Raw genomic sequence first — 20351 nt, 5'->3', positions numbered from 1 at the left:
GCATTACTAGCAGTGCAGCTCAGGGAGCTGTCATTATTCACTTTCGCAGCTTGCTGAAGAGAACAAAAGATGAGTGTCTTCCCTGAGGCTTTCTGAGCTTAAGAATGTGGCACAACGCAGATGAACACCTCAGTCAGGTGGGAGACCAGGATCAAGGAGGCACAAGTTGGGCTCTGTGCACCAGCCCTCCTCACACATTTCTAGAGAGCACTGCCCAGCTGGGACGAGGAGATCCAGAAACCACTGCCACGTCTGCTGGGGATGGGACAGTGGACAATGCTGCAGGACAACCACTGATGGATGCTGCACAGGACTGAAGAAATGTCATAAAGGATTCTGATAGGGAAGATATCAAGTTATTTTGACGCAGAGAGAGGGAAGACTGAGAAATTCATAGCAAAGGGAAGTGGTGGGTGAAAGGACGAGACAGGGAAGTGAGCTTTGTGGTAGTTTGTTGTGAACCAGAACAAATCTGGTGTGGTTGAGCCATGGAAAGCTCACAGGAGGACAGACCGGATACATGATTCAGCTGGGAGAGGGTAAGCGAAGGCTGGATCTTTCCTGGATGTGAAAGGAAAACGTGAATCCCAAGGCTACTGATGCAGTTACCAGAGGCACTGAGAAAAAACAAGAAAACAAGAAAAAGCAAGAGGTCAGGGAAAGCTGCACCCTTTCAAGGGTAAATGATGCAAAACCACACACACTGAGAAACATTTCTCACAGCTCAGGAATCCTTTATAAACACAAGCACAGCTTTCTTTGTGAGAATAAAGACAGCTAATGTATTGACGAAAATGCACAAAGGGCTCGGAGAGAGAGGCTAAATATCAGAAGTAGAAGCCTACGTCAAGGAGTAAGGTCACAGTTATAAGTACAGACAAAATGTTTACTTTAAGACAGGTATGGTAATGTAGCTGAGGCGTAACACTACAGCATATGGTGATGTTCCCAGAGGCTAAAAGGAACGCTAGATCCCTAAAAGCAGGCTGTGCTCTTCTGTGAGAATCAGTGTAAAGCTTAAAAAACAAGAAAAAAAAGAGCTAACACACAAAAACAGGAAACAGAGGCTTGTGTTCAAAAAATGCTATTTATTCAAGAGCTAATTACAGGGGGCAAGAGGCTTCTCAATCCAACAGTGTAAAGGGAGCGAAGATTCCCACAAGATCTGACAAATGATCAGCAAATTACCTGACTTTTTGTATAAATTCTTCTGTCCTTTACCATCTTTTTGCTTTTCAAACTGCTCTTCATGTGCTGTGTCTAACTGATGACTACGCATCAGACTTCGAATCCCTTCCTCTGATGAGCAGTTACTCAGGTGGCTCCAGTGAGGTTCCCAGAAGGAATTTTGGTGCCGATCTCAGGATCACCGTTGTGATAAAGGGCATCTTGAAGACCTGTCAGCATTTCCCTACCAGCTGGGGCTGGTTGCTGGACTGCCTGCAGTCACCCAGGTGGGAGGCTGTATGTTTAGCAATATTAACACAGGTATTTGCCTACATTGCCTTCCTCCCTTCAGCTAATCCCTCCTGCTGACACTGTCCTGCCCAGCACACCAAGTGGCAAGCTCCGTTCGGCAGCAGCCTCGTCGGACCACCTGCAAGGGATCAGGCGTGCCAGGCTCTGTCTCCAGCCCCAGTGGTCCCACCCAGAGGCCGTCCACCTCTGCCCATTCACCATTCTCCCCAAAAGGCCAGGGCTGCCCTGCTTTCTGGGGCGATTTGCTCCGGCAGCATCAGCCCGCCCGGTGTCGCCGAGGCAACGCGGTCCCCAGGGCAGCCGCCGTGTTGCTGCAGCAACGCGATGCTCTCGATGCTCTCGGCTGCAGCCACGGCACCACCAAGGCAGGATTTGGGTTTGCTGGAAGCACCGAGTCCTGCCAGGGCTGAAAAGTCAGGGTGGCCGAAGGATCGCAACATGGGCAGACACAAACGTGTGTTTGTACCTCCCACCATAAAGCAGCTGCAAGGTAAAGGCTTTGCCAGCACCCACACAATTCACAGCTCTGAATGAAACGACTTCTGTCACGTTCCTTTATTGCTCACGATCACATGTTTGGCTTTCTAGGTAAATTATGAATATTCTCAGCAGGATGCATTTAAATGATGCTGTCAGTCTTACTCTGGACCTCTTGATTCAGCAGGTAAGTTCAATACAGATTCTCTGATGGCTGGGATAATGTAACAGAATTTTAAAATAATACAACACCGAGAGGAGTAAGAGGGTAAATATTTGGCAGTCCATAGAAACTGATGACAGCTATTTTTCCAGAAAGTGGGGGAAATATCCTGTCAGCCTCCTCTGACCTTCACAGAAAAGGTTGAAGGCTTCTCTAGCTCTTTTTCAGCAGAAGTTTCCTACTGCTCCAAGGCACAGCCTCATTAGTTGTACACTAGTAGTTTCCAGGACAGGGCCCCATTGCAGCAGGTATCACCGAAGGAAGAAAGAGCTCTTCAGGAGCTTATAATACACTGAGACAAGGCTGGCCAAAGGGATGGATCACCAGAACAGCCAGGAAATGACAGAGTCCACAAAGCCCATGGAATCCCAGAGCCAGTCCTGGCCAGGAGCCATGCCCAGGGCGCACCCGGGACCTGTCCTGCTCCTCTCCTGGGGCTGAAACACTGCAAAAACGGGCTGGTTGTTTTCTGGCCAGCTGAATTGCTCTGATCGCCTTCCTTGCCAAGATTTCCTCCCAACACCAGCTGGCTCTAAGAAGGCTGCTGCACTAGTCCTAATTGTCTAGTCACTGCTGGAAGCAGAGTGCTAATGGGTGTCACCTGCTGCGCTTCAGACTCTCAATAAAGACAAACTCATCACCAAAATTTGCTGGTTGAAAGGCTGGGAGACTTTCTGTATAGGAAATCCTAGCCTCCAGCTCACTCTGATCTTATTACAGAATGGAACAGCAAACCCAAGACTCTTACAAGTTTTAAAACCCTGGAGCACTGAAAATAAAAGTCAAGGATCCAACATAAACATTTGCTAAAAATCCTACAGTTGATGTCTATACCTGCACGTTCCACATTTTGATAGCAAGACCTTAATTGCTTGCATTTTCTTCTCATGATTGAAGAGATGAAGTATCAAATGTTAGGGCAACAAACCTTTTTAAGCCTTCATAAAATAATTTATTTGTAACAACTGTCTTTGAAAATGGATCCTGGCAATGGAAATGCTTAAAATATGAATGTATACAGAACTTACAGAGTAGGGAAAGGCTTCTCCACATTGGTCTAGGACCTGGCAGTATGATTCTAGGGTAAATCCTGTGTACCTGCCGCTGGCTGCAGGAGCAGGAGGAAGTGCTGTGAAGGTGGAGGTGCCTTTGGGGCAAAGCGTACAGTAACAATGTGCTTAATTGCTCACTGCCACTGCTCAAGATTATGCAAAAGCGAAACAGCAAATCCTTTTGTAGCAACTTCAAACTTACACCATATTCTGGATAAATATGAAAATAACTCACTATCATTGTAAAAGTAGATAAAAAGAGTTATTCATTAAATAGCTTTTAGAGATATAATGGGAGTGTAATGAAGACAGGGCTTAACAGAGGCTTCTATCATTGAAAGAAACTCTTGCTAAACGGAAGAAAATTAGAGTGATACCTGATTACAGAAAGATTTCATCAAATCTATACTGTTCACAGCTTCTTGTATGTCTGGAGAAAAGACAATGGAGACTGAAAGTATTTTGCAGGTATTCCCAGGAAAACATGAAAAGGGCTAGCACTTTTGGACTACAAAGCACTGCAAAGATTTCTGGAGAAACTGAACACAAACCTGTGGCTGTCACTGCACAACACAAAATGTTAAGTGTAGGATTCCTGCATTTTCCACATCGGTCTCACCAACTGGTTGACCTGGCATTATTAATAAGAAGTCTTGAGAAATCTTTAAAAGTTTAGAGATAAATATTGCCAACGTAGCTGTGAGGAATCTAAAGAGCCTTCTGTGTGGACACTAGATGTCAATGGAGAGACACACCAAACCAGCTGTAAGAAAGGACCGTGCTGCTGCATTCCCTAAAACCAGATTCTTCTTTTCATCTTTTCTAATACAGCTCTGTAGGGCTGATAGCCTTGGGGATGAAAATCACCAAAAGTCGCAGGAGAGGCGCTGTACAAGCAACACCCATCCAATTAGTTTCTGATACAGACAGGATTTAACTCATAGTGGAAGGCAGTAAGCATTTCTCAGCCCTATAAACCGATCAGTTTTTTGCTGAGATTCCCAGTGGTGAGGTACCTCTGTAATCCTCTGGCTTGGAAGCTGAGAACACCCATTCCTTTAATGAAGACATCCACGCAGCAGCCAAACATCAAGTGCTTTTATAAAACTCAAGAACCTAAACTAATTTGGAAAAATGGCCTGGAAGCAAGAACTTTCACATTCCTATTATCTTCCCCCGAGACATATAATCCTCTATCAACATTTTTATAATGTATGCTCAAGCACAGCATGTGAAGAATGACAGAAAAATGCATTTGGAACTGCTTACTAATTTTCTCTGAAAACTGAATGGAGCTGTGGAGCACTGGTTAACTGAACTGCATGCTGTGCTATACGTTTAATTAAAATAAGTGCTAACAGATGTAGTAGAGCTCATAAAAAGGTTTTCAGAATAAGATATAAAATGTTGGGGATTTGGTGGACAAAGTCTCATTTATGACTGCTGTAATTTATACTTAACACTGCAATTTTAATGCTTAGAATTAGTCAACACGCTGTGCCGAGCTGGAAGGATTGGTAAAACAATCCACGCACTGTACAGCATAGTAAATGCCATCTTCATGCACTGCAAATCTAGGCACGGAGTGGATCTGTGGGCACGAAATGGGAGGGGCAGGGACATAAACACTGGAAACAGTGAAATGTGTTAATGGCTTTCTTCTTGCACTCACCATAAAGCGAGGCCAAAGAGCAGAGACTTTGTGACTCCTAACTGCAAGGGATCGGGCGCTGAAAGGCAAGGGAAGAGCCGCAGGCTTGTTGTGAAAGGAGGCTGGACCTGCCACATCAGAGAAGGCGAGGGGATAGACTATACATTTGGAATAAACCTGACAGCTGAAGCTTTGGGAATGGCAATGGTTTTTTGGCAAGAAGCTAGGGAAGATAGATGATGAATGGGAAAATGCAAAGGTGTCTGTACAGCAGAGAAATGGTTAATAACACTCAATGGACAAAAGGGACACCAGAAGGTATGAAAATAGGAGCTCTAGCAATAGGGGTAGACAGAAATTAGTCTGAAGTATGCCAGAGGACAGGCAGTGGCACCTCTAGACTACATCATGGAAACACTGGTAACCTGAACTGTGTAAGGCAGCAAGGTGAGAAGACGGAGGGAAAGGACAAATACGTGAATAAATACAATCACGGGCTGCAAGCAAAGGCACAAGGACAAAACGAATTTCAGAGGTCTTTTGCAGTGACACACCCCTTAATCCCAACAAAACTTCTGTTTGAACAGGGTCTGCCGACAAACGTAGACAGAAATTGATGCTTCAGATTCAGATTTAGATTTTGAACAAAATACAGGCCGGTTAATTTGCTTCTTCTCTTAGAACAAAACAATCTGCAAATCTTTTACCTTTATTCCGTAACAACGCCCAGGTATTGTAACCTCTGCAGAGCCAGTCCAGCAGGGCTAAGGCTACCTTGTGTCTGACTGGTTATCCTGGGGCATGCACAAAGGTCCATTTCCACAAGCTCTCTTCATACCAACTTCACTGGAGAGTTCATGCAATGTTTTCAGTGCCAAGGACAGAAACAAAAGTCCAGCCAAAGCGGGTACAGTTCTCACTTCATATTCAAGAGAACCCAATGACTAGCTGAGTTCTTACTTGCATATTTGCTCTTTACACATTGGAGTGCAGTTGCTTACAGCTTCTCTGATGTGGAAACCATAAATTTTACAACTGTTAAGTGGTGGTGTTCGGAGTGCTTTAAACAACGCGGTTGTCCCACATGCCTGATGTCACAGACAGAACTTTTATCTAGATCCACACATCTGGGATTTTATGTCTGACACGTGACATGACTGATGTTCAGAGACGTTTATATTTACATCAAGGTAATGCCTAGGACAAATGTTTTACAAAATCAGATATTTTAGAATTGATGATTTGCACTACCTGAAAAATCGTAATTGTTACCAACAGAATCAATGCTATCGGTGTTTACAAACCAAATTATGTCAATGAAAATCTGAAAATTGATAGATGTTTCTCCTGCTTTGAGATCTATCAATGAACGCAGCAACGTAACTTCCCAAGAATTATCCAAAATATATTTGATTGACTAAGGGTAGCGGCAAAGTAACATATTTCAGCTGAAACCAGTATTTATATATGTTTATTCCAAAGGCTGGCTTTTTTCCTTCTGTCTTCGTACTAGTGATAGACGGTTCTGTACCATTTATTGAAATACTCAGCACTCATTCTACTCACTCCAAAAGCCAACAAGAAATACATTGAATCTTGCTTACTGCCACAAGCAAACTGGCTCATTAGAGAAACAAAGCATTGGTTTCTTAGGTTCAGTACTTTAAGAATAAAAACAAACAGAAGCAGGAGAAGCTGGTTTATCTTGTGCATTGTTTTGAAGGATCTCTGTATCCTGCTAGCCAAGCCCTGGATCACTCTTTCTTTTGTTAGCATTACACACTCTGCTAAAATGAAAACTCACAAGTTTTCTGTACTTTGTGCACAAATAATGTATATGCACTTTTACTATGTATTAGAGAAAAAAAAGACATAATTTTTCTGCCATGTAAAGCAGAGATGAATCCAAATTTTGAGATGTGGAGATCAGAAGTGCAAGCATGAAAAGCACAGTAAAATTTGAGTAGGTACAGAAAAAAGCATTTAATGTGATCGTGGGGACAAAACAGACTGCTTCTGGAGGAGAGACTAGCACAGAGGGCAGATGTAGAAATTATGAAGACCTGAGGTTTACAAAACTTTGCATAAGATCATCAAATGATTTTGTTTGCCCTCAACTCTAGGCTCCATGGTGCTAGGTGGAAGGGCTTTGCAGTAAATTAAAGACGTTAACTGGCAGGAAACACAGGAAAACGGCACACAATTCTGCCTACTTGATCCCAAATACAACATTCAACTCCCTCTGTTTTAATGTTTTCATACTTATCAATGTGGCCTTTAAATTATTTGTCTACAGCTTCTTACTATGAGCAGCAGTGGTATAGGACAAAGCAAAAAAACCTGCTACCTGGGGTGCTGAGATGTTCTGGACTCTGACTGGATTAATTCATAAAGCCTGAAGTGGATCAGACCAAAGGTACTGCACCCCTAATAACCAGCCCCAACAACGGTTAGCCACAGATGACTGGAAGGACAGTGTGAGAAATGGGGAATGAGAGATGATCCTTCTTCCACCTAGAACTAACAAATAACTGGAAACCACACCAACCGCTGAATTCCAAAGCCACTGCTGAATCTATTCCTCAGCACGTTTTGTGTCAAAAGCATCCCACAACAGTGAACTCTGCAACTCAGCAAGCCAAGGGCAGGATTTCATTTTCTTTGTATAAGGCCCAAACCTGGCTTTTATTCAGGGCTGCTTTGGAACATACCCAGTTTGAAAGGGCTTGCTAGCGTGTCACCTCCTGCAACACGCAAAAGCTCTACTCACGGTAATAAATCCCACTTCCCTTAAACAAGAGCTTGTGTTTTCTACTATCAACCACCAGAGCAGTTAGCGTGCTCTTGCATTATCCTGGTGCTGAATTCCTTGTAGTGAATTTGAAGGCATGTGTAATTAAACCAAGATGTGCATATGCTTCTATAGCGTCTGAGTTCTGGCTGGTGCTGAAAGGTTTATGAGAAGTAAATTATTACTTGTCATAAAAGGGATTTATTTTAGTTTTTAAGAGCCAGTCTGGAGGGTTAATTTGATCATTTTTCCCCAGTGCAAGATTACAGAGACTTTTTTTTTTTTTTTTTTTTTACGTGCAACTTCACTGCTCCTGCTGCTAGGACAAGCACTGAGGCTCCATCATTGTCTCACTAAGTGAGCGTCAAAGTCACTTAAGACTCAGTAGGAAATGCAGAGTGAAGGGAAGAGACCTCAGCATTTGTGAGCCTTGAGACATGATAAATATAGGAATAGAATCATAGAATATCCCAACTTGGAGAGTTCTCAGATACTAAGAAAGTATTAGGACAAAATATGATTCTAAATATATAGATAGATAGATAGGAATAATGTGGGGACCAGCTTCAGCGATTATAGAAGTCCATATAATTCCATAAAGGGTGCTGAATACACTCCAAACCAGTGGAAAGAAATTGTATTGGTCATGCTAGAGGAATTAAAGAAGCTATAATAAAGGGGATCATACTAAGACTGCAAATACATTTCCTAATTTCTTTTCTAGCATTCTTCTAATGTGGATGCTTATTATAGCAGTGATTAACAAAGTAATGCAAATTTAGGGTGAAAGAAAGCTTAATATGAGCTATATGCATGCACAACAGGCAGCATTACAACTAACTCCACCGCAAACAAGTCTCTTGCCTACAGGTGCCATCAGTTCAGACCCTCATAAAAAAAAAAAATATATATATATATATATATATATATATATATATATATATAAAGAACTGGGATAATTGATGGTGTAAAACAGTTTGAAACTGCTTCATGTGACCTTGGATGCTTTTTACTTTGTCCAGTGACCTTCAGAAAGAGGCTGAACAGACCTCTACTGTTTGCATTCCTCTGAAACTGATTAGTTATATGTGGACATATAAATATCAGAAGGCTAACACAATGTAGCTCTTCAGAGACTTAACAATATTTACTGGTAACACATTTTTTCATATAAATAACCAGATTTATATACACAGGCACAAATGAGAGAAAATTATCAACAAACGTTAAAAGCTAATACAAGAGCTGACTAATGCCAAAAGCAGGCAATTGTCAGGTGGCTGGCTGGCTGTTGTGCAAGACTGGGAAAGAAAAATAATTGTATTCCCTTGGAATTAGACATTCTTTCTTCCTCTGCCCCTCCTTGCCAACGCTTTTTTATTTTTTACAGCACACTTTTTAAATTTCATTTTTAACTCTTCACCACCAGTAGTATCTGCAGCACCTAACTGGCAAAGGAAGGATCTCATCAGAAATCTTGCTTCATTTTGTGTGAGACTAACCAAATATGGTTTTCTTTTTGATCAAAACCATTTCCTCGTATCAGTTCTATCAGTAGTTAAAGTATTTGCATTGAGCAGTTGAAATGTGCTGCTGTATTGTTTGAGAATATAAGAAAGATGATATGGCAGGAGTGATAAATTAAAAGGCAGAATTCATTGTTTTTCTAGAAAAGGGACATAGCAACTGTGGCTGCTGTAAAAAAAAAAAAAACAAAAATAAATTAAGCTTCATACTAAACCTCCAGATAAACTGATGAGATGTGGAAGATCTACCTCCTGTGCTTGTTTTTTTATTAGTTTGATCACATACAAGAAGTAATCTTACCGGCATAAAATATGGGAGCCATATTACACAAAACACCTAATAGAGAGGCTGGGTGCTGTTGTAAGAGCCACAAGATTCCCTAGATGTCCTTCCTCACCGAAAAAAAAAAAGCCAGGAAAAGCACCAAATAGGGTGTTCTCAGTCATGCCCTTCAAGCAACAGTGATGAGCAGACTATCTTTGCATGGGAGTGTGGGAAAACCATCTGGATAAGCGAGGGGACCTTTTGGCACAGGAGCAAACAAAACCACAACACAATGAATCGCCTCAGCCAATTCTGGGCTTCGAAGCGAAATCCGTATTTTGAGTACAAGTTGATTTCTGCCCTTTTATTGTTGAAACAAAGGAAGAATTAAACAAAAACATTTACATTGACAACAGGCAGTGGCGTCACCCAGCCAGCGTCCCTGCGCCCCTCACGTTTGCACAGCCTACCTTCTCCCACGAGCAGCTTTCCAGCAACGTCAAACCTTAAGGGCCCCGTGCCACGGAGCGAGTCGGCTGCCCTTGGGCATCCGCCAGACCTTCCCTGAACATGCAAACAGCACGAAGCACGGAGGTTTTGTACGAAGAATACATGAAAAACCCGAGTAACGCATTTAGGAACATACAAGGCGTCTCCAAAGCTCCCACGTGTAAGCGATTAACGCGGTGTTTCACTTTACTAAAACCCTTCATGCTCTGAGGTGCTTGGCGTTAAGCAGACGTTCTTGCCACCATTTCACAGGTGATGGCATTATGGCTTTTACAAAAAGGTCCGAAGACACGCTCATGTATTCTCTTGTGCTCAACAGCTTTAAGAGTGTTCATTGACTGAATTTTGACCAGAACCAGGGGGTCAGAGGGCCTCGGTGTAACCCCAGCCAAGGGGAATAAGCCTCTTTCTCCCGCTCCTTTGTGGTGCTCAGGGGGCACTGTGGCTTGGCATAAAGATGAAGAAAGATGAAATTAGTGCGGGGGGTCACTAACCTGAGGAAAGCTGTGAAAAAACGCCTTTCTGCCACACACTTGTGCGTGTCCAGGATCCTGGCTGGCGAGAAGCGAGCGCGTCCGCCGCCTTCCACAGTTTATAATTACTCCCTACCACATCACAGCCCCGAAATTAATTTCAAAGCCAGATTCACAAGCACCACACGCAGGCGTTTCGCATCCCCTCCAGCCCTCGCCGCGGGGCGGAGGACGGGGCACAGCCCGCTTCCTCCCCAACACACCCAGACAGCCACCTACGCCCCCGGGGACACCCAAACCCGGCGTACGGGGATCTCCTGAGGGGCTGCGGGGCCAAACACCCCGGCTCCCTCCCGGTTCCCCTCCCTCAAACCTGAGGCGGGGACCGGCTGAGGGGGAGCCTCTCCCCTCAGCGCCCCGGCGCCTGCGCGCGGCCGCCCGCCTCCATGCTGGCTCGGCGCCCGCCGCAGCGCCTGCGCAGCCCGGGGAGCTGCCGCCGCGGCCCGGCCCCCCCCGTGTGTGTGTGACCGGAGCGGCGGGAGGCAGGCGGCGCCCGCCGAGGGAGGCCCCGAGCCCGCCACCGTCACAACCGGCTGCGGGGCGGCGGCCTGCTCGTTCTCCTCTTCCTCCACCTCCTTCTTCTTCTCCTCCTCCTCCTCCTCCTCCCCCCGCCGCCGCCGGCACCATGAGCATCGAGATCCCGCCGGGCCTGACCGAGCTGCTGCAGGGTTACACCGTGGAGGTGCTGCGGCACCGGCCGGCCGACCTGGTGGGCTTCGCCGCCGAGTACTTCACCCGCCTGCGGGATGCCCGCGAGCGGGAGGCGGCCGGCGGCGGCCGCAGGGTGGTCAGCTTCGACGGGGAGCCCATGCAGACCGAGTCCAACGGCGAGGAGGAGCCCGACCGCGACGACGACGACGAGGACGACGACGACTTCGAGCGTAAGCCTCCCCCCCCCCTCCCCCGGGGAGGTGTCCCCGTCCTTCTCCCTCCCCGTCCCCGGTAACCGGCGGGGCCCTTCCCGGTGACCGAACCCCCGTGGCGGTGCGGTGAGGCGATGGGCGAGCTCTGTCGCGACTGTCGGGTGTCGCTGCCGCCCGGTCGCCGCGGTGAGCGTGCCCTCGGTGGCTGGGGACGGAGCGAGGCTCCTGGTTGTGCCTCAGGGCGCTGGAATAACCTCACACCTTGCCCAAATTCCCCCCTCCCCAGCCGCCCGCTCCTCCCGGCTGCAGCTCCCTCAGGTAGAGGTGCCTCCCCGCTGGCCTGGCCTCACCTCCTGTGCTTCTTCCATTTTCGCTCCCTCCCCGCGCTGTGCCTCGCACCCTGAGCGCAATTCGGGCTCCGTCTGAGCCTGGGTGCGAGAAGTTACCGGAAATGTTGGTGAGCGGTGCCTCGAGGCACCCCCAGGCTGTGGGAGCGCGGTTCCTGAACGCCCCCCAAAAGTGTCTCTCCTTGTCAGAAGGTAATTTAGAGAGGAAGGGAGGAAAAGGTATGCCTTCCCTAAACTTCAAGTGGAGGTCTTATGCCCTTGACCTATAACGCGAACAAAGGTTTCTGTGTGTTATTTATTTATTTATTTTTTAATGTCCTCGAAGGCAACTTTATTTCGCGATCAGCTTCTCTTCTTGTAGGCTCTGAAAGGTCTTCTCCTGGGAAGTAAGTGTAATGCTTTCCTGGCGAATGTTGGCAGCTGCAGCTGAAGCAGTCCTCTGGAGTTAAATGTTTTCTGATGGAAATTTATAAACTTTATGGTGCTAAACAGCTTCTCAAATAGTTCTTCGCTTCCAAAGCTGAAAAGTGGTTCCTTTGCTTCAAGTTTCTGCTCGTCGTCTCTCTGTCTCAGAGGGAGAACTAACAGAACCACGCACAGTCACTTGTGCTGGTCAGAGCCCTGGAGGCGGGCGGCACTGTCAGTGGGTGCTGGCGTGCTCCTTATCTGCAAAAACGCGCCGTTCCCTGCTTCTGGTTCCAACGAACCGGGGAAGGAATAGTCCCGTGTTCTAGTTAACGGCAGGCAAGAGCCTCTCTGTAGGGTCAAGGAAACAATTTCCACATTGTTTAACAGAGTGTGGGATGATCTACCAAGGCTGTGTGTTTTTTCAGACTTCTGTCATAATGGTGTCATGGAAGATGTTAACTAGAAACCGATGAAGTTGGAGGTTCTGATATCTCTGTCCTCTGTGAACTTTACAGGAAAATACTTCTGTATTGTTATGGGAGACCAGATCCTGTGTACTTACAGACTGCTCAGTATTTAAAGGATCATTTCTAAAGATAGATAAAACACACAAACTGAAAAAGTCGCAGATAATCCCACTGGACAGGCTCTAATACCATGCATTTTTTTCATCTTGGACAACTTAGGAAAGATTCAATTAATTTTATTTTGTTTTCCCGGGCCAACATTGTTAGCTTCAAGTTGCAAAGACAGGTCAAATGGATGTTTTAGAAATGCTTGCATGGGCATTTCTAAATATAACGATGAAACTGGTGTTTTTGTAAAATACTACATTAAGAAAATTTAAAGCTAATTTAAATAAGTTAATAAATCTAATAATAAAGCTAATTAAATAAAGCTAATTAAATAAGTTAAATATATGTTGGCTGGATGAAGGATGTCTGTACAAGTAACGTGGTTGTCTTCATGTTTCTACTTCCAGCATAATATTAAATTTGAGTGTCTCACTAGGCTGCATCTGCATGCTAAGAGTCAGGGAACGTTTTGGATAAGTTGTGTTTTTTCATGATTTGAGTGCAAATGGTAATAAAAGGGAAAAATAACTTAAAATTACTGTAAGCTCTGGGCCGTTGGAGTAAGCAGCGTGACAAATACCTTCGTGTAGCCATAGTGGTCCCCCTTCTGCCATAGTGGCACAACATCAGTGGCGTCAGCGACACTAACTAGACCACGAAAAAGGCTGACATTCTTTTGTGGCACTTAAGAAATTACTTCCAGGTTTATGTTTAGTCTCTGAACCTCCTGGAGTTTCATCTCTGTTCTGTGTCCTTTTTGTGTATGCGAGCAAGAGGACATCTGGATGTGGCTGTTCCGCAGAGTAGGGTGTAAGGAATGTGTGGAAAGGTGATGATGATAGTGGAGGGAAAAAACCTTCAGAAGTCTTTGGCTGTTGGGCTGTGGCAGAGTTGACGCATACAAAGCTTTCCTCAGAGCCTTTGTGTTTGATTCGTGTAACTGCAAAATTGACAAGTCGATAGAGTTGGGAACAGATTCAAAGTGACAGCTTCAAAAACCAGGCTGAGAATGTAACCAAGGATGGGTATGTATTCGCACAAATTGTCCTTGACCGCAACACTTCCCCTTGTAACAGGGAAGCTCTGAATGGATGCCTTAAGGCCCTGAAATAAAGCCATAGAAGTGGCTTTCCATTTGTGAGTGACAAACCTGAGGGAAGCGAGGCAGCTTTCCTTCCCGGGCAGTTAAGGCAGCAGCACAAAGGTGCAGGGTGCTGCTCTGTTAACTTTCCATTTGGTCTCCTCGGTTGGGGTGGTAATTAAAATAAAAGAAGAACACTGTGTTTCTTCTTGGGGATGTTAAGCGTAACCAACAGTGGAACTAAAACATTATTGAGATATGTACGAGCTGGAGCAGCTCAGACATTTTAACTAATGACAGTTATTTAGTGCAAATTCCATATTTTTGCTTCCCTGGGGTTTCACCTTGGTATTGGAGAAAATGTCATGTGCTTTTCAGCTGCTCCCTGAGCAAAAGAAAACGCTTCTTATACACTGCTTGTGAAGTAATCCTCTTCTGTGTGCTCTATTGTTATGAGGGAAAATGGTGCTTGTGAATCTGAGGGAACAGGTAAAAAGATGCTGTTTAGTTCTGCACTGCGCTTCTCAATGCAAATTCAAGGATTTGCTAAATGTCATCTTTAAAACATCAATAGGATGTCTGAGCAGAAGGGCCCAGAAGGAAGTACGGAAGCATGCTCTTTTACATCGTTACATCTTGAAAGTGATACTGAATGAGAGCTCAGTCCATCTTTGAAATTGTTGTCTTCTTAATTGCCAACAGAAGTGCTTAATGTTAATTTAAACCAGTTTCGGATTACTTACTACTGTTCTTACTCGTGAGCATCATTTGCTGATGATTTCTTACTCTGGTCTTGGATGATGTGTCCTGTGGAATTCCTGAGGAATTATTGTGTTAGTTCAACCACAAAGAATTTATGTAGTGCCTACATTGATTTACAGGTCAGGCATAAGTCTTTGATGTTTTCCTGAAATAATTCTAGGAAATTTTATTGAATTACAAAAATCGGATGGTAAGAATTTTAGAGGATGGAATAAGTAGAATAGTGGTTCTTGTGAAGAGTACTGTTCAACTTCTCAGATGTAATTCAGATTCATGGCTTATTGCAGGTGTCCCTGTGAGATACAGTCACCTTTAAAATTAAAATACTTTGAATTTGTGAGCAATACTTTCACCTACTTCCTCCATAATTGTTAATTTATTGGGAATAAAGCACAGTAGTGCTGTTCTCACTCTGTTCTTTGTCTGTGACATTAGAAGAGCCTCTCTCTGTAGAACACCTTTTTACAGTGTTATTGAATAGTATGATGCAAATTCATCCCAAAGAATAGCTACTCTATTTAAAAATCTAGGCAGCATAGTGGATATTTTCATAATTTGATAATGATTACTGCTACTTTTTTTTTTCCTTTGAAATTTGACTGGCTGATAGGGCGTAATAGTGATTATAACTAATTTGTTTCAGTTACAATCAACTAGTCCCTAGATTTTTAGGAAGATGGAGTAAGAAGCTTTAGATGATGATCTAACAGTTAAGCCTTTGAGTTTAGTATACAAAGAAATAAATACACATCTTCTTCATAATATGTTTAAAAAGCATGTATGTGTAAGTTTTGCATTCTGAAGGTGTAGAAGAAAGCTTAGAGTTTTATTTATTCTTTGGACTCCATGAAGAACATTAAATCAGTTATAAAGTGAAATATCAGTGATGCATTCCTATTGATAATATTTTAAGGGGAATATATTTCCTCATTTAATATTCCAATTTTTGTTGGGTCTTGGCACCATGGTGTCTCGAACGTGTGTAACATAAAAAATACCAAGTGAAAGACGACCATTGTGCAGCTGCTGTCCTTGCACATGTCTTTGCTTTTGCAGAGCCAGCTCTCACCGACTGAAATCTGAAGGATTACTCAGAGTAACCACCGGTAGTGCTAATGGAACTTCTCTGCCTACAGTGGTCTTGTTTGCTCAGGGGAGCTTTGAAGATAAAACTAAGTAGTGAGGAACACCGATTTCACTTTTCTTAACTTACTTGGACAAAATATATAAAACTTTTCTTCTGGTTTTCTTTTTTTCTTTTTTGCTTTTGTACTTGCTTATCACAGAAGACTTGCTTTCCATTGTTTGTTCTCAAAATTGTACTTATTCTGTTGCAGAATTAGACTAAGACTTGCCCATTGAGCTACATCACTGTGTTAAAAGTCACCATTTGTATCTCAGAGAAGCCTAAAAGGAGGTTTCACCAGTATAGTCTCCAGTACAAACAGAAATTGACCTAAAATGTAGATGTAACCTGTTTTTCTTACCGAAGATAGCAAGAGAACTGGAAGTGTGAAGTGAGAGGATTCAAGTTGCTGGCTGGCTGAGGAACGGAGCGTTATAGATGAGCTGCCTGAAATGTGCAGGCATGACTGGATACTGCTGCATGTCTATTAATTTACATTTGGAAGGAGGAACTTGGACGTTAGCTATAAAAGATAAGTTCCTTGCAATCTTGCCATTGCATAGTTGTAGAGTTACTTGTAGTATTCGGCCATCATCACTGCTGTTATTTCTGTAACATCTTTTAGGAAGTCTGTTACAGTCCATTGAGAAAGATAGCTGCTGCTTCAAATTTGCTCTCAGTGACTTGACATAATCAAACTGCTTTTCTTGAGTAATCTGTACATCCTAAAATGTGAGGGATGAGGGCAAGCGATACTTTTTCTTTTTTTCCACTCTAAACTACTTAATTTTTGTGACCTGTTGCATGCTGGTAGCTCTTCACTTAACTGTGAAACTTGAAATTTCGTGAAAGAGCTTTTGAGACCAGCTATAGCTGTATAGACGAATTAAATTCTAGACCTAGTTTCTGCTCTTTTAGTATCCTGCTGTTAACTTTGAGCAAATAGAAACTGCCTTCTCTGTATACTACCCTCTAAAAAGGGCATAAATAAATAGAAAGGAAGTGGATGACTAGCCTTTGTAAATAACTGCTGTATTCTGACAAGCTCGTGTTTCCTTGTTGAAAATTACTGTAAGACAAATGATATGAAACTCCTAAAGTTCGATTCCTCTAGCTATTTCTAAAGTTAAGCTAAAGGAGCTTTTTGTATTGCAATACTAGATATTGCACTTTATATTAGCATGTCTTTGTGCTATTATTTTCATTTAATAAGCAAATATTAGAGTGATGAAAGTTCTGTCAGTGTTGCAGAGTCCCATCTTCCCCTTTTGCTGGCAGTGAACTTTAGTTGTACCCTCTTACCTAAAATAGAGCAATGGCGATCGCGGGGAAGAGGAGGAGGCGACAGAACAAGCTCACTTCAAGTTATTCACCAGTCAGTCATTAAAAAGCATTAATGTTTAACAAAGAGCAGTTGCTCATTATTCAAATAAAGGCTGGAAGCGTAGCCAAGATGAGCTATGAATGTTTCTCACTGGCTTTAGTAACGCTTTCCAATTCATGAATGATCATAATAATTTTTTTATTTTGCGGAAAAAAGGAGGCAATGGCAAATACAGCTCCAACAGCCTTACTAGTTCCTCATTTAGTGGGATATTAGTCTTGCATCTGGGTTCACACAGGTTTAGGCTTGATTTCTTTTCTCAGGTACCATCAATTCCACTATACGTGATGCGTCCTCTTCTGCACTCTGCACCTAGCACACTCTAGTGCAGGGCAGATCTGTAGTGTATTTATGTATCACTGCAATATGAAACAGACAGGGCAAGTTAGAAAAGGAAGTAGAGGGGAATTCCAGAAACCTGAGCATGGACAAAGACCAATGCATAAAAGACTCTGGCACCAAGATGTTAGTTCTAGTAAAGGGTGTGTGCTTAGGTGATTTTTTGAATGAAAAAAAAGCCTTTTCTTTTTAAGGTACAGACCTGGAAAAGGGGCTTTTAGGAGAAAACTCCAGAAATCTATTGCACAAATAATCAGCTGCTTTGTGGTCATTTGTGTTTTGTTTTAGAGGAGGTAAAAATGTTGGTGATCTGTTTGCTTTAACAGATAGGATACTTGGAAGGTAGAGGAGATGTAGAGGACTGCCTGTCTTACAGTTCTCATACTGCTAGGATTTGGTCCATTTCATAAATATACATCAATTACTATATAATAAAGCCCGGCATTATGTTAGTAGCAGTTTTGCTCTTAGCCCTTTCCATACCAGGGACCTTTCTTTTCTATGTAGATGTTGCAGAAGATGAGTAGTGGTCATTCGGCTCTAGGATAGACTTAAAAGTTCCCTTCAGGAGGGAAGACAGCTCTACAAACAGCCTTCCTTGACAGCATGTGGGAGGGACTGCAGATATCCCTTCTTTAGCACTGCTTTTATGATAAAGAAGAAAACAAATCATTTTTATTTTTGTTAGAATTTGCTAAAAAAAATTTCAAGCTACTGTTCCTTCCCTTTATTTCCTGCTGACTTTCTGAGGGTGGCTTGAAGAACAACGGTGCTTCTCCTTGAGAATGTTGCAGAGCCTCCAGGAACTTGGTTTCCAGCTGCCACAATAGCAGGTTTTGCTCTGAGGACATCTCACAAGAACTGGAGCCCAGCACTCCTTTTTGGATGGTGGTGAGGGTCAGTCGAAGACGATGCATGATCAGGGAGGGGCCTTACCAGCAAAATTGAGCAATTGTCACCAAATTTCTTTCTGAACTGTTGTGTAAAGAAGGATTAGGATTTCAAGCTGGAGGCGGAGCAGTGGTTTTGGTAAAAAGATGTTCTTCCATCGGTAACTTTCTGCTCTTCGCTGAATCTGAGAGGTGTGCTGTGAAGGACTGCAAAGCTCAATGTACTGCTGCTCTTCTTGCAGGGTGTTCTAAACACATACATGGGGTTTGTGTGGGGAGATGAGCTGTGTAGCTTTTGCATAAAGGTTGGAAAGCTACTCGGTAGGCTTTTCATCTGGATTTTTGGATGGGTTGCAGTGCCGAGATCGTCGTTCATGGTGCTTGTCTATTAACAGGCTGCTATAAAGCAGGATGTCACCATGGCCCTTCATTTCCATTTTGGTTCTTCCTCCCCTGGGATAGCATATTGTTTGCTGCTTCCTTCTCAGAAAACTGTTCTGTAGGAGAGATCTTGAGGAAAAGAAAAACACAAATATTTGGTGATCGTGGCTTTTTTTTTTCTTTTTGGTTGTTTTTGTTGTTGTTTTTTCTTCCTTCTGAGGCCCCACTAAACACTGCCATTTCTGTGGCAACGCTTGTGCTAATCCTGCTCATTGAGGACAAGTTCCTTCTGCAAGGACGTGCTGTAGTGTGGGGATCTGGTCAATCTTGGGTTGTCATGGACATGCAGAGCATGTCTGTGTGAAGGATGGCTCATGCAATGCCCTTGGATGAGAATTTGAAGGTGATGGAGTTTCCTTTTTTTGTTTTTTGTTTTTGTAAGTAACAGTTCTTTATCACTTAATGTTATCAATGTATCTGATTAAAATTCATAAGCATTTGTAAGACTGAAAGCTTTCTCAGTGATAAGTTATGAAAGATGGCTCACTAACATAGATTAACATTCACTGCTCTGCCTTTAGCACCTTTGGGGAAGCTTCTGCAAGGATTCTTATTTTAAAATACGACTACTTACTACTACTGAGAGTGGTAATGCTACTTTAAATACTTCAGTTTATCAGACGTATAGAAATTAAACATCGCTGGGTGTAATTTTTATAATGTTTTTAATTCTAACCCTTGAGGTTGTATAACTTTATCCTGAGCAGACATATTTGTACGGGCTTCAATTTTTCTTGTGCTCTGTATAAGCATCTGTCATATCCCTGCAGAGTCATTTTAATTTCTCACTGCTGAAGTTATTTGATTATTAAGTGTTGTGTCATGCATCTTGTTTTATTTATAGCTTTTACATGTAGACATTATTAAGTGCTCATAGCTAAAAGCTTTGCAGTGCACGCTGTTTGTTTTGAAGTAGAATGTAACAGTGACTGTGAGGAGCTTTATACCACAAGTTCTGCTACTAAAAATGAGTTCATCTGGAAGCTGAACCATGTAGTACTTGCCACCTGCTGCAGCTCACTTTGGCTAGGGACCTTTTTTTATTTCTCCTGGCATATTTATGATGGGATGAATGATAAATCGTGCCCCTCTGCAGGGACTAGAAGTGTTCTTGGGCATAAAAGTGGATTTTTCCCTGAGATGGGGAGAACACAATGATTTTTACTATTTTTATTCTACTTTTATTTCTCTATTACCTTTTAGGAAATAGGACAAAGCTGTCTGCCTTCATCCTTCCTCTTTTCCACAAAATCTTCCGGTAAAAATACACAGGGTGCAATTACTGGAAGTGTATTTTGTTGTTGGCTTTTTTTATTTTGTTTTCATTTGAGATTGTCTATCAAAAGGCATTCTTACGTGGAGATTACTCGTTTTACAGCTATGCTCTGTTTAAGTAAGCTTTGTTAATGTTTGACTTAATATTATTGCATTCATAAATCTGAAAGGGAAAAAGCTATAAAATGCGTTATGCTGAGATGTGCTACAGGAGTTACTTCTGCTTATCATTTTGTTGTATATGACAGCTAGAACGTTGCCCAGATAAGAAGTTTTAACCTTAAAAAAAAAATAAAAACTAAATCATGCATATTTAGAACCCACTCAAATTTATTTATACATTGTTTGCTAAA

The 20351-nt window shown here is 43.0% G+C and overlaps 1 protein-coding gene across 1 annotated transcript in view; it reads left to right on the top strand.

The window, feature by feature from the left end:
* Positions 1-10953: 10953 nt before the first annotated feature.
* PRKAR2A (protein kinase cAMP-dependent type II regulatory subunit alpha) overlaps positions 10954-20351 on the top strand; it is a 56585-nt gene continuing 47187 nt past the window's right edge. Inside the window, exon 1 of the mRNA XM_082768176.1 lies at positions 10954-11388. Coding sequence (XP_082624302.1) covers positions 11133-11388 — 256 coding nt within the window. The 5' untranslated portion in view covers positions 10954-11132. The remainder of the gene's footprint in view (positions 11389-20351) is intronic.

This window comes from Aythya marila (assembly GCF_965140915.1).
Source record: "Aythya marila genome assembly, chromosome: 10".
NCBI classification, from domain to species: Eukaryota; Metazoa; Chordata; class Aves; order Anseriformes; family Anatidae; genus Aythya; species Aythya marila.
The sequence above is the reverse complement of the archived record's forward strand: the minus strand, read 5'-3'. Positions and strand labels throughout refer to the sequence as shown.